Source organism: Haliotis rufescens, unplaced genomic scaffold (assembly GCF_023055435.1).
Source record: "Haliotis rufescens isolate VD_foot unplaced genomic scaffold, xgHalRufe1.0.p SCAF_3, whole genome shotgun sequence".
Lineage (NCBI taxonomy): Eukaryota > Metazoa > Mollusca > Gastropoda > Lepetellida > Haliotidae > Haliotis > Haliotis rufescens.
Window position 1 is genome coordinate 41,978,961 of NW_025964001.1, and position 15,226 is coordinate 41,994,186.

At 43.5% G+C, this 15,226-nt stretch overlaps 1 protein-coding gene across 9 annotated transcripts in view; it reads left to right on the forward strand.

Annotated features, from left to right (window-relative positions):
• Positions 1-15,226, forward strand: part of LOC124123075 (serine/threonine-protein phosphatase 4 regulatory subunit 4-like) — a 113,131-nt gene that overhangs the window by 77,405 nt on the left and 20,500 nt on the right. For all 9 annotated transcript variants that reach the window (XM_046486376.2, XM_046486370.2, XM_046486340.2 and 6 more), the window contains 13 exons: positions 409-482; positions 4,215-4,321; positions 4,737-4,844; positions 6,000-6,121; positions 6,352-6,474; positions 9,019-9,137; positions 9,373-9,450; positions 10,363-10,482; positions 11,021-11,098; positions 11,462-11,545; positions 13,352-13,534; positions 13,713-13,818; positions 14,184-14,476. In XM_046486376.2, coding sequence (XP_046342332.2) covers positions 409-482; positions 4,215-4,321; positions 4,737-4,844; positions 6,000-6,121; positions 6,352-6,474; positions 9,019-9,137; positions 9,373-9,450; positions 10,363-10,482; positions 11,021-11,098; positions 11,462-11,545; positions 13,352-13,534; positions 13,713-13,818; positions 14,184-14,476 — 1,595 coding nt within the window. The remainder of the gene's footprint in view (positions 1-408; positions 483-4,214; positions 4,322-4,736; positions 4,845-5,999; positions 6,122-6,351; positions 6,475-9,018; positions 9,138-9,372; positions 9,451-10,362; positions 10,483-11,020; positions 11,099-11,461; positions 11,546-13,351; positions 13,535-13,712; positions 13,819-14,183; positions 14,477-15,226) is intronic.

A 15,226-nucleotide genomic window follows, 5' to 3' on the forward strand; every position in this document is an offset into this window, starting at 1 on the left:
TGAGCATGCACAATCTTACATCACTTGTGGCTTAGTACTGTATTATACTGTACATTTTTTAACCTGGGACCACAACAATAGAGGCTTTGAGTGCCCTTGTCCCCCCCAAATAACCCAGGTAAATCCCTGCCATACAAAGTTTACAAACAGTTCCTTTAATCCCAATTGCAGGTTTTTCAGTGTAAAGTCTTTGAATTGTGTTACGTTTTGACAGAAATAAAAATTATAAACAAAAATCCATGTCTGAAAGAATAATATTTGCATTATTTTTTGCCCAGCAAATAATGTGAACTGATGCTTCGGTGACCATTTTTGGTAATTGTATGTGTGTCCTTCTAGTGATTACAGGAACAAGATTACAAGTGGGTTTCAGTTACGATGTGTGTAATGTGTGTTGTGATGTCGCAGATGTTGCTGCGGCCTGGTTGGACACGCTGTTGGATGTCATCGACCTGCTGCCAAAAGATGTCATCAAGTCAGATGTGAGTTCCGGTATTTCATCTTTCTGCCAGCTTCCTCTTCTGTGGTATATTGAAGGACAATCCTGTTGCTTGGAGGCCTGGTACCCCCCCTAGATGATATTTGGTACCTCACAGAGATGATATTTAGTACCTCACAGAGATGATATGTAGTACCTCACAGAGATGATATTTAGTTCCTCACAGAGATGATATTTACTACCTCACAGAGATGATATTTAGTACCTCACAGAGATGATATTTACTACCTCACAGAGATGATATTTAGTTCCTCACAGAGATGATATTTACTACCTCACAGAGATGATAATTAGTACCTCACAGAGATCATATTTAGTACCTCACAGAGATGATATTTAGTACCGCACAGAGATGATATTTAGTACTCCCATAGATCATATTTAGTACCTCACAAAGATGATATTTAGTACCTCACAGAGATGATATTTACTATCTCACAGAGATGATATTTAGTACCTCACAGAGATGATATTTAGTACCTCACAGAGATGATATTTAGTACCTCCCAGAGATGATATTTAGTACCTCACAGAGATGATATGTAGTACCTCACAGAGATGATATTTACTACCTCACAGAGATGATATTTACTACCTCACAGAGATGATATTTACTACCTCACAGAGATGATATTTACTACCTCACAGAGATGATATTTAGTTCCTCACAGAGATGATATGTAGTACCTCACAGAGATGATATTTACTACCTCACAGAGATGATATTTACTACCTCACAGAGATGATATTTAGTACCTCACAGAGATGATATTTAGTACCTTACAGAGATGATATTTAGTACCTCACAAAGATGATATTTAGTTCCTTACAGAGATGATATTTAGCCTCCCTAGATATGTCTGCTTCATAGATTACTTTGAAGGGAAATGATTTAAAAAGTTCACATCACTGTGTATCATTTCAGCCATATAACAAAGGCACCAGTCGCCATAACATTATTGTTACTTTTGAACAATTTTATTTGAGTTATACAAGAGCGAGTACATTGCGTGTTCTCTCTTATCAGGTGAATAAAGAGTCACGCAGCAGTAGAAACCAACATGTTTAGTCCACTAGTCCTTATAATGATAACATACAGCTAAACCCTTAACAATGGCAAATTTCAACTAGTATTTATGATACCTTAATTATAGGGCAGTTTGACACGGACTCAGGACTAGTGCCAATTTTCTAACCTGCTCCCAGTCCCACTACCCCTCTCCCTCCCCCCACCTTCCGCCTCACCCCATCAGTAAGGGCAACACAGTGATCAGCAAGGCATGCTGGGATACAGGCCACATGGCTTGATATCGTCTTGGGTAAATGTCAGCTGATTTCATCAAACATTGGCAATCCTGAGGGCACCATTGTCTGATATTGTAGACACTTGTGATATTTTCAGACCTTTACATTGATATTGCTGTAATAGAACGACCACATGATGTTACCTTTCATTAACAATGGTGGATCAGCCATATCCTGGCAGCAAGATAAAGATAGACTGTATTCTGTCGTATATTTTGACTAGTTTACGTTAAAAAAACGACACATCTCACGAGGAAAGGTTCCACATGTATCCAAGCCAGATCCAGCATTTTTAAAGGGGAGGGGTCCAAAATATTAAAATTTTCTCTGTTAATTTTAGTGCCTACAACATTTGGTTGCCTACTGCCTACAACATTTGGTTGCATACTACATTTGGTTTTCAAAAGGGGAATCTGGACCCCCCCTCTGGATCCACCTTTGTGTTTTGTTTGTAATTTATTTTCCTGTTTTGTGTTTTGTTTGATAAATTTGTGAGGACAGAGGCCAAAAAATAATTTATTTTATCATCTCTGTCAAGAACACATGCTTCTGAGCTTAATATGCCTGTAGGAGAGGGGCTTGATTCTTGGTGTTACTTTTCAACAAATCAAAGCCACAATCATATCAATGTATGGCTGCAGTACAAGGGGATTCATGATTGGCGGAAATAATCAACATTTGGCCTGCAGCTATAAACAACAAAGCAGTGGAACTATTCCTGCTAGTAACTGTATACAGTTATCAGCTTTCATGAAAAGTATAACGGGTTTCGTGCTTGTTTCATTTGTAACGTGCATCCAGACAAATGACAAAAATTACATGGGGACATAAATATGCAACAATGAAATAGGGGTGCAACAGTATGAAATGCCACGATATGATACATATCTCGATACACTGGTAACGATACAATACGTATCTCAGTATGCCAGATTTACACCACGAAGGCCATGAAATGAATTTATTTTTAATTTTAAAGAAAAGATGAAGTCACTTACGTCGCTTTTTTTAAACAGCACACAGCTTGTATATAGCAACATAGGGTTATTGGTTTGTTAAGTACTAAAATATGTAATTTCTGTTATATATTGAGATACAGTTCCGCATGTATCATGTATTTCATATTATAGGCGACATCTTGTGGTGAAGCGGAGTTTTAGTGTATTGTGTCAACTTTACTTTCAATTCTCAGATTACCCAATTACCTCTATACATTACAGGGTTGGGTATCACCTGCCATGCTCTTTAAGGTTTGGGGGGCACAGGTGGCCCAGTCGTCTAAGGCGCTGCGATTCGCTGTGCAGAGTTGCGTTTCTTGGGCACGCCAGAAACCTATGATTGTGGGTTCGAATCCCGGTTCACCCTGATTATGTTTCTAGGTTTGTCAGCACCATACCCGTGGGTTTCACTGAAGTGTTAAACGTCTGAGACCTGCATCACTTGGGCTTTTCTCCCATATTAAGCTGACACGCCGTGATATAACTGGAATACTGTTAAAAGTGGCGTTAAACCCAACTCACTCACTCACTCACTTTAAGGTTTGCCAGGCAGTGGGCTAGCCTATTGGTAAAAGCGTTCGCTCATCACGCCAAAGACATGGGTTCGATTCCCCACATGGGTACAATATGTGAAGCCCATTTCTGGTATCGCCTGCCATGAAATAGCTGAAATATTGGTAAAAGAGGCATAAATCATACTCACTCACTCAAATTAAAGTTTGTTATATTTTATTTGACGTCCATTTGACAGATATCTCTTTATCAATAAGGGCATAGGTTAGCCTTAGACTAATGCTTGTTCTCTGAAAATTTTAATGCAAACAAGCAACTGCATCTAAATTGACAAAGGAGCCCCAGTGAGATGGAGTTTCAGAAGCTAGACTTTCAGAAAATCCAGACTTGCTTCATTCAGGGCTATTGCATTACAGTAAGGGCTTGGCGGAAGGGAAAATAATCTGGTTCAATAACTTTTAGACAGACAAAGGTTGGCTGTTTGTTCCCTGACCAACAACAAGAAAATATGTTTGCTTGCAATGCATAGCCTGTGGGGTTTCCCATAGCTGAATTTTGAACAACCACTCTCAATTGTCAAAAAGTAGACAGTGAATAATGGTAAAAGTATTTCAATACTTTATGTTAACTTGATGTGCTGTTAATATAATTCAGTAACCAGCTGTCAGCTTTAATGCTGTTTTCATTATTTGTGCAACATGCATGATTGTGTGTTTACTTTTCCATTGAAATGGCCATCAGGCTGTTTTTACATTAGTTCCTGAATATATGGAATACATGTTTACCTAACATTAAATTGATCATATGTATTGACAGGGGTTTTGACCATCAGATTCTCTGGAGTACAGATGAATGCATCTCCATGTTCAGTGGTTGACCTTCAGCTTTCTTGTTTAAAGGTTTTGACGATAGCAGTGGCCAAAGGTCAACTGTCCCAGGCTGTCCAGGCGCGACTCTCCTGCTGCAAGATACTCGGCAAGATCGCCACCAAATTTGAGCCCTTCATGTACGTACAGGTGGAACATGTCTGGTAGGAGAATGTGGAGAATAATATGGCAGCTTGTGGTTAGGTTATGGGAGCTGTTATTGTCATATATGAGATGCGTGGTTGCCCTGACAACTTTGACAGAATCATGTACACAAACCTCACTTGGAGGTGTGAAACTGACCCACACTTCAGACTGTAGGATGGCAAGTGTCCATGGATCAGTTGGTTCTGTGTGCTGGAGATGATATTGTCTTATGTTGTAAAGTAAAGGCTAATGTGATCTTGGTTTTACATTTTTCTAAAAGCTGCTTCCATTCCCTGTATCTTTTTCTCCATCCACTCTTCCAATCTTCTTGTCCTCTGTCCAAGCTGACCATCTCCATCCTGAACCTCCATGTCTTCTGTCCTAGCTAACATTTCTCTCTACTTCCAGCATCAAGAAGGAGATCCTGCCAGTGGTCCAGTCTCTGTGTCAGGATGTGGACTACGAAGTCCGTGGGTGTATGTGTCAGCAGTTGGACCCTGTGGCCAGGGGGCTCGGGTAGGTACCATCAATCAGGGACTCGGGTTGGAACTGCCACTCAGGGGCTCGGGTTGGTACTGTTGAGGTGTTGGAGGATCGGTTACTATTGAGCTTGGGTAGGTACTGTCACTCAGGGGCTCAGGCAGGTACTCTCACTCAGGGGCTCGGGTTGGTACTGTTGAGGTGTTAGAGGATCGGTTACTATTGAGCTTGGGTAGGCACGGTAGGTACTGTCACTCAGGGGCTCAGGCAGGTACTCTCAGGGGCTCGGGTTGGTACTGTTGAGGGGTTGGAGGATCGGTTACTATTGAGCTTGGGTAGGTACTGTCACTCAGGGGCTCAGGCAGGTACTCTCAGGGGCTCGGGTTGGTACTGTTGAGGGGTTGGAGGATCGGTTACTATTGAGCTTGGGTAGGTACTGTCACTCAGGGGCTCAGGCAGGTACTCTCAGGGGCTCGGGTTGGTACTGTTGAGGGGTTGGAGGATCGGTTACTATTGAGCTTGGGTAGGTACTGTCACTCAGGGGCTCAGGCAGGTACTCTCAGGGGCTCGGGTTGGTACTGTTGAGGGGTTGGAGGATCGGTTACTATTGAGCTTGGGTAGGTACTGTCACTCAGGGGCTCAGGCAGGTACTCTCAGGGGCTCGGGTAGGTACTGTTGAGGGGTTGGAGGATCGGTTACTATTGAGCTTGGGTAGGTACTGTCACTCAGGGGCTCAGGCAGGTAGTCTCAGGGGCTCGGGTTGGTACTGTTGAGGGGTTGGAGGATCGGTTACTATTGAGCTTGGGTAGGTACTGTCACTCAGGGGCTCAGGCAGGTACTCTCAGGGGCTCGGGTTGGTACTGTTGAGGTGTTGGAGGATCGGTTACTATTGAGCTTGGGTAGGTACTGTCACTCAGGGGCTCAGGCAGGTACTCTCACTCACTGCCTCGGGTAGGTACTGTTGAGGTGTTGGAGGATCGGTTACTATTGAGCTTGGGAAGGTACTACTTATTGCTGCAAATAGATATATATTTACCGATGGGGTGTTAAGCTTTATTCACTCTATCACTATCTACATGGGTATCTACATGCCTTTGCACAGTGGCACATGTATTGTCAGTATTGCCAGGGACCATGTATATGTACCATCTATATATGCATGTCCCCCATGTTCCCATTCACTCCTTTCAGCCTTGAAGCCACCAAAAGTGCAATACTCCCAGAGCTGGTGGAGTTGACAAATGACGAGGAGAGCTATGTCCGCATCACAGGACTGGAGACGGTCGTCAGTATACTCAGCCTGTTAGACGATGGTACGTACGTACAACAACAAGGGGACTGTACTCTAGACATGGGCAGATGTAAAGCTGGAAATGTCACATTTAATTAAATTTTACCTCTCAATAAACTATTCAGTTGATAATGGATCATTCTTCATCATGTGCCTCTTTCTCTTCATTCAGTCAAATTTTATGTGTGAGGACTTGTCATTGCTGCAGATCTGTGATTATTGTTTTAATATTATATCCATTATGTTGAACAGATACCTGTATCACAACAATCATTCCACTGGTGACAAAGTTCTGCCAACAGTCTATGCTGGCCGAAGACTCCACACTTCCTGTGGTTGCTAGGCAACTCGGTCGACTCTGCCATGGCTTGTCAGGTATGCTTCTTTAACTGCTTGAGTAATTTGTTGAAGGAAAAGAAACCCAGAATTCATTTTTGTTTATGAAGGCTCGCTGAGAAGTTCTGATCCTTGATGGAGATGGTTGCTAATTATTTTTCGAGATAGTCCCCTCTGAGGTCCATACACTTCCGCCAATGATGCTGGAGTGCCTGGATCCCACTAGTGTAGAAGGCTTCCTCCTGGTGGTTGTAAAAAGGTCCTCCACAGTAGATATGACATCATCATCATTTGCATAATGCTTGCCAGACAATTCTTTTTTGAAGTTTGGAAAAAGGTGGAAATCTGATGGGGCTAAATCTGGTGTATAAAGAGGATGTTCAATGAGTTCACTGCATTGCAGCCATGGTGACAACAGTCTTGTGCACAGGTGCAGGATCCTGGTGGAACAACACACCTTGATGTTTAGCCTTGATGTTTTCATGCAGTTGCCTGAGCATGTTAGCATAATATTGGCTGTGAAAGGTCTGACCTTTTGGGACGAGATGGAGAACTTGGACCATTTCTGTTCTGGTTCTGAGCAGGAGTCAATGTGCTGAAACCTTTGTCATGCTCAAGTCCTTCCTCAGAACAGTCTTATGATAGAGGGGGCACGGGTGGCCCAGTCATCTAAGGTGCTGCGATTCGCTGTGCAGAGTTGCGTCCCTTGGGCACGCCCGAAACCTTTGATTGTGGGTTTGAATCCCGGTTCGCCCCAATTATGTTTCTCGGTATGTCAGCACCATACTCATGCTCATGGGTTTTACCGAAGTGGTAAACGTCTGAGACCTGCATCTCTTCGGGCTTTCCTCCCATATTAAGCTGACACGCCACGATATAACTGGAATGCCGTTAAAAAGCGGCGTTAAACCCAACTCACTCACTCACTCTTATGAGGGATGCCTACAAAGTTGGGTATATGACATGTGGCAAGTCGTTGAGCATCCTTAATTATATCATGTATTCTATGAATATATTCCTTGGTGGTGGCAGTTGAAGGTCTTCTTTGTCTTGGATTATCTTTTATGCTCTCCTTTCCCCCCTTGAACCCTGCCCACCTCTTTATAGTGGCAAGGGAAGGTCCCACTTTCCCAAAAGTTGACACCATGTCCACATGGATGGCTGTTGGGGTTAGTGAGTTAGCTCTTGATGTCAGCATGGTAGCCTATTTTGTTCATTGTTATGAAACCCGTGAAGATCCGGGGTAGAACAGGTCTTCAGCAACCCATGCTTGCCGTAAAAGGCGACTATGCTTGTCGTTAGAGGCGACTAATGGGATTGGGTTGTCAGACTCGCTGACTTGGTTGATACATGTCATTGATCCCAAATGCGTGGATCGATGATCATTATGTCAATCACTGGATTGTCTGGTCCAGACTCGATTATTTACAGACCGCCGTCATATAGCTGAAATATTGCTGAGTGCGGCATTAAACAACAAACCAACCAATCATTGTCATGAAGTAGTCACTTTACTGCCTGCAAACATATGCCGTCTGGTTATGTATTTGGTTCAGCCTGTATGCATGGAAAGCATTGTACTTAATACAACAAACTGTTAAAGCTGTATGCATCAGAACAGAATTTTTCAGCTACCCCCTGTAGGGGGGGCAAATGATTGTTAAAGTTAAACTGGAATCACATGTTGTAAAATGAGAGTGAAATGAGAGTGGATTTCTATTATGACTGCTGAGCATGATGCACTGATGGGTAGGAGACATGGAAAACTACTCCAGACATGGTCCAGCCTCCACTGCTCTTCCGGGGAGAGGAAGGTCCGGGGTTCGATCCCTGGCCGCGTCATACCTAAAGGCGTTAAAAGATGGTACTTGTTGATACCCTGTCTGGCGCTCGGCATTAAGGGGCTAAAACAAGGACTGGTCGGCTCGGAGTCAGTATACTGTGTCTGAGTGGGGTATTCATGTTAAACTGCGGCATGGTATCTCAGTGAGCTTGCACTATAAATCGGCATCAGTCCGGACTAGTACAAGCAGCCACACAAACACATACACGTACATGCACGTCGCTATATAAGTGCAATAATCTTGGACGCGACGTTAAACCCCATTTCACCTCACCTCACCCTGTCCATGTGACGTGTATGTAGCCCCTTGGTGATGTCAAACTTATCACTAGGACCCCCAGTCGTCCGAGGCACCACTATTTGCTGTGCAGAGTTGCATCCCTTTTGTGTGCCTGAATCCTACGTGGGTTTGAATTTATGATTCACCCTATTTCCAAGGTTTCTCAGCACTATTATGTACTCATAGATTTTCATAAAAGTGGTAAACGTTTGACACCTTCATCACTTTAAGTTCTCTTTCCAAGTTAAGCTGGCATGTCATGACATGACTTGAATACTGTACAAAGCGGTGTTACACCCAACTGACGCACTGCATGATGTGTAGACACTCAGTTTAGTGTTGTAGTCAAATGTTGTATTCTGTGTTACATCTTGGTTTTGTAGTCAAATGTTGTATTCTGTGTTACATCTTGGTGTTGTAGTCAAATGTTGATATTCTGTGTTGCATCTTGGTGTTGTAGTCAACCTATCGGAGGATCAGAAGCACTGGTTTGTGGACTACTTCAGGAAAATGTGTCGGGTCGGGCTGTCAGAGAAAAACAAGGGTTCCAAGGACTCGGACAAGGAATCGCCCTCCAAGGTGGGAACAAACATCATACACTAGATACAAATACCTGACCAAGGAAACAGTAACTTATGTTGTTCTTTGTGTCAGTCCTACAGTAGTTTCAAGTAGTTTTGTTTTTGGTCACATCAGGATGATTTTTTTGGTCTTCCACAAAAGCAGCAAGTTTGTTGAGCAAGTTTGTTACTCTGAAAATACACGATATGATTGGACTCTATTCCTCCTAATCTCCAAGACTTGTGTGTTGCAGCAAATGGCCATCCCTGACCTGTTTGCGGAAGAGGATCAGTTTTTGGAGTGCAGGAGGAACTGTGCCTACAACTTCCCCGTGAGTACAGGACGTCATCGTCTGGTGCCTCCTTGGAGGTAGCTGGCCACTAGCCCTGATTCTATGAAAGGTTATGCCATGTCCTTACACACAGAATTTTAAGTTATTTCACTGACATGTGAGCAACTGAAGAGCCCTTATGTGCAAGAACAACACTATGCCATGTCTAGATGGGGTAGCCTAGAGGCAGTGCTCATAATGCTGAAAATCTAGGTTGAATTCCTTACATCTGTGAGTCAGCTGGGTTTAGCTCGCATGGAACAGTATTCCATTTATGTCATGGTATGTTAGTTTTATGTGTGAGGAAAGCCCCAAGTGATGCAGGTCTCAGACATTTACCACTTTGTGAAACCCAGGGGCATAGGTATGGTGCTGACAAACCTAGAAACATAATCGCGGTGAACTGGGATTTGAACCCATGATAGCCTTCGCGTATGCCCAAGGGAAGCAACTCTGCACAACGAATTGTAGTGCCTTAAACAGGGCCACCTGTGCCCCCACCTGACATCTGTAAGGCTTACACATAATGTGCCAGCAATGACATTGCTGGAATATTGATAAAACCGTTTTCACTCACTCCCTTTCTGAAAATGTTTTTATCAATATTCCAGCAATATTTTTTTCACTCACCCCCTTTCTGGACCCCAGAGATCTGATGTCAATCACTGGAGGGTCTGGTCCAGACTCAATTATTTTACAGACCGCCGTCATATAGCTGGAATATTTCTGAGTGTGGCCTTAAACAACAAACAAACAAACAAACAAACACTCTGTGGACCTTTCTGTGGACCTCCAGTCCTGATGATATTTTTGCTACAGCTCTGACAGTATTGAGCCATGGAAGCCGTCAATAAATTCAAATGATAAAGTTTAGTGAACATGCATTGAAACATTTTGTCATGTTTACTTCAGGCAATGGTGTTGTTTGTTGGGACGCGTTCTTTCAAGACGGAGCTGTTCTCCACCTTCAGCGGTCTGTGCAAAGATCCTCACATCCTGGTGAGGCGGACCATGGCCAGTGGATTGCATGAGGTAGGACCATAGAGATTACTACATGACTGCTGGATACCATTTACCTATGAAACCATACTAACAAGCCAAGTTATGTAGATATGTTATGAAGCAAGTTGTAACATATATGGTATGTTGGAAGCATGAGTGCAGCAATCTGTTTCTTACACACCTGAAACTTGCACCGTTTTAGCCTCAAATTGATGCATATTTTATCTATTCTCATGATCCAACAGACTTCTCACACCTAGTCTGACCCTCTACAAAAGTTTCTGCCACATATGATGCAAACTACATTAGATCGAAGAACATATATTAACACTCTAAAACCATACAGTTTCGACACAAACGTGAATTTGACCGAAGCCCGAGTAACTTATCAATGAGATACAATCAGGAAAGTAGTCATCACCATGGAGTAGCCAATCACGGACCTGGAATTCGATCTCACACATATGTTTGCACATGAAATTCATCACTCAGATGTCTTGCAGTTATGATGACATGACCATGCTAACTTACGTGGTATTAATTTACAATTGTGTTGTTTGTGTTTCAGGTATCCAAACAACTCGGGAGTGCTGTGCATCTAATTCAAGGGGACCTCATGAACCTACTCAAAGATGATTCTATCGAGGTCAGATGCTATGAAGTTGTAGCCTTGAATGATTGGTCTTGATATCAATGAAGACATGTTTCAGAAACATGCAGTCATTTAATTGAATTAATTAAAGTTATGATGATAATAATCATAAACATCATAATAATAATGATAATAATAGGCTATTTATATTGCACATATTTCCACACCACTTAGGGCATGCTCAAAACGCTATTATTACACCCGGTCTCTGGATCAGTGTACACTCAAGAATTATTCTCAGCTCCCTGGGGAGTATACAACCCATGCTGCCTTGAAGTTACTTAAATACAAGTTTGACAAAGGTTGTCGAGTCCATAATAACACTATAGAAGTAGTCCTCCGTCTGTCTGTCTACAGGTTCTGCAGGCGATGATCGCTCGTCTACCGGAGACTCTAGAAGTGCTGGCTAAAGGCGGCAGTGGAACTATCACTGAGGCCAAGGTACCTTTCTTTGTACAGAAAAACAACCTTGTATATACTCTTTACAAAGAAGAATGGCTGAAGCATCCTCTTACAAAAGATATTTTTATCAACAATGACTCTGATTGCAGCACTTACTTTTCATGATCTTGAACTTTGTTCCTTAAGTATTGTATCTGTGCAGATTTCTTTCCTTAGTTCATGAATTCTTTTCACAATGTCTCTGTGCTGTTTATCCTGTGTCCTCTTGATCCTTATTCCTCGAGATGTGCTCTATCTGTGCTCTTACAACAAGCATGGCATGCAGTGGACCTGTTTTATCCTCCAGTACCCCCCTATATCAACCAGTATCTATCGTGTATACTCCAGTTTCCCAAGTATCCATCCAGTATACCCCAGTATACTCCAGTAACCCCCTGTATCAAACATTATCTATTGTGTATACTCCAGTATCCCCAGTATCCATCCAGTATACCCCAGTATACTGCAGTAACCCCCTGTAGCAACCAGTATCTATCGTGTATACTCCAGTATCCCCAGTATCCATCCAGTATCCATCCAGTATACCCCAGTATACTGCAGTAACCCCCTGTATCAACCAGTATCTATTGTGTATACTCCAGTGTCCCAAGTATCCATCCAGTATACCCCAGTATACTCCAGTAACCCCCTGTATCAAACATTATCTATTGTGTATACTCCAGTATCCCCAGTATCCATCCAGTATACCCCAGTATACTGCAGTAACCCCCTGTAGCAACCAGTATCTATCGTGTATACTCCAGTATCCCCAGTATCCCTCCAGTATACCCCAGTATACTCCAGGAACCCATTGTATCAACCAGTATCTATCGTGTATACTCGTGTCCCCAGTATCCATCCAGTATACCTCAGTATACTGCAGTACCCCCCTGTATCAACCAGTATCTATTGTGTATACTCCAGTATCCCCAGTATCCATCCAGTATACCCCAGTATACTCCAGTACCCCCCTGTATCAACCAGTATCTATCGTGTATACTCCAGTGTTTCCAGTATACTCCAGTAACCCCCTGTATCAACCAGTATCTATCGTGTATACTCCAGTATCCCCAGTATCCATCCAGTATACCCTAGTATACTCCAGTACCCCCCTGTATCAACCAGTATCTATCGTGTATACTCCAGTATCCCCAGTATACTCCAGTAACCCCCTGTATCAACCAGTATCTTTCGTGTATACTCCAGTGTCCCCAGTATCCATCCAGTATACCCCAGTATACTCCAGTAACCCCCTGTATCAACCAGTATCTATCGTGTATACTCCAATATCCCCAGTATCCATCCAGTATACCCCAGTATACTGCAGTACCCCCCTTTATCAACCAGTATCTATCGGGTATACTCCAGTATCCCCAGTATCCATCCAGTATACCCCAGCATACTCCAGTAACCCCCCTGTATTAACCAGTATATCTAGAGTCATGTCCATGTCAACTATAGAAAGGCTTAAAAAAAATATAAGAATTGGTTCTTAGGCATTGACTTTTGAAAAAGGCCTCCCTACATAAACATGTATACACACTCCTATTGCCGCTATTGCAATCACACGAGATGCACAGTAAAGCAGTTCGCATGTAAAGGGAAGTAACTGCGTGCTATATGGGATCGCTTTGTGTTTAAGTATTTGGATTTTTTATATTTTTATAAAAAAAATGGAAATAAAAACGTAACCTTCTGATGATGCAGGCAGTGCCTGAGAACCATGACTATTATTTCTTCTTGTCTAATAGGAAAGAATCTGGTGTTATTTGGAGTAGTATACATGTGCTTTATTCCCCACTACAGATGCACAGTCTGTCCGAGGTGGTTCCCGCCCTGCTGGTGGCGGACAGTGTCATCTTCACGTCCAACAACTGGCGAGCCCAGGAGGAGCTGATGTTCAGTCTGGCCTGTCTGCCCAAGTGCTGCTCCAGTGATGCAATCAGCAATAAAGTCATTCCAGTCCTCTTCCAGAAACTCTTCACAGCGGTGAGTGCTCTCTTTCTGCTTGTAGCTGAACGATAGGTGCCACTGAAAGTGGGCATGTTGACAAGAGAGTCATGTGCAGCTGTTTAAAGGCAACATGTTCACAATTATGATTCATTTCTCTGTGAAATATGAAATATCCACTGGAGTTTATTAAGGAAAACCTGTTTTTTGGTTTCAGAGAGCAATTCCTGTGCGACATGCGGCTGCACGGACGTTGCTGGTGTTGCTGCGGTACCTGAAAAGACAGGACCAGAGAGAGGAGCTTATTGCTCACATAATTGAAGGTCAGTGAGATACGGTGAGGTGAGGTGAGGCCAAATGAGTTTTAACCTCGCTTTCAAGATAATTGCCCTTATGTAACGTGTGTGAGGTGCAGATTTATGCAGTTTTATAGTTAGCCCACTCTGATACCATGCTGTAGTTTGACATGGATACCATACTCAGAAACAATATACTTACTCCGAGCCAACCAGTCCTTGTTCATCCACTTTCTATCTGAACATGAGATCAGCAACTTTGACATGAAGATAAATAACTTTGATATATGTTTGTGTTACAAATAGTCTCAGCTTCTTTCAGTTATTTATGATCACTGTATGTGAAATGTAAAGATTGGTTGATCCAAATAATTTAAAAAATCTCTTTCCAGATTTCTGTCGTGGGAGAAGCTGTCATCATCGAAGTCTGTTCATTGACATTTGCCGCTTTGTGATGGAACTGTATTCAAAAGCATTTTTCAAGGAGCATTTCTTTGAAAATGTATTGGAACTAACGTCTGATCCTGTGGCAAACATCCGGTTGCGCCTGTGTACTGTGTTACCGTTGCTCAAGCAGCTGATCAAACTACCCTACGATCGCAACTTGCTGCAGCAGCTGGAGGCCAGTGTCAGGAGGATTCTCATCAATGAGAAGGACAGAGATGTTATCTCAGCCATTAAACAGGTGGGCAAGGTCCAGCAGCCATGAAGGCTAGGGTCCGGCTGTCATGAAGGGTAGGGTCCAGCAGCCATTTATGGTAGGATCCAGCAGCCATTCATGGTAGGGTCCAGCAGCCATTCATGGTAGGGTCCAGCAGCCATTTATGGTAGGGTCCAGCAGCCATTCATGGTAGGGTCCAGCAGCCCTGAGTAGTAGGGTCCAGCAGCCATGAAGGGTAGGGTCCAGCAGTTATGAAGGGTAGGGTCCAGCAGCTATGAAGGGTAGGGTCCAGCAGTTATGAAGGGTAGGGTCCAGCAGCTATGAAGGGTAGTGTCCAGCAGCCCTGAGTAGTAGGGTCCAGCAGCCCTGAGTAGTAGGGTCCAGCAGTCATGAAGGATAGGGTCCAGCAGCCATGAAGGGTAGGGTCCAGCAGTTATGAAGGGTAGGGTCCAGCAGCCCTGAGTAGTAGGGTCCAGCAGCCATGAAGGGTAGGGTCCAGCAGCCATGAAGGGTAGGGTCCAGCAGCCATGAAGGGTAGGGTCCAGCAGTTATGAAGGGTAGGGTCCAGCAGCTATGAAGGGTAGTGTCCAGCAGCCCTGAGTAGTAGGTCCAGCAGCCATGAAGGGTAGGGTCCAGCAGCCCTGAGTAGTAGGGTCCAGCAGCCCTGAGTAGTAGGGTCCAGCAGTCATGAAGGATAGGGTCCAGCAGTCATGAAGGGTAGGGTCCAGCAGCCATTAAGGGTAGGGTCCAGCAGCCATGAAGGCTAGGGTCCGG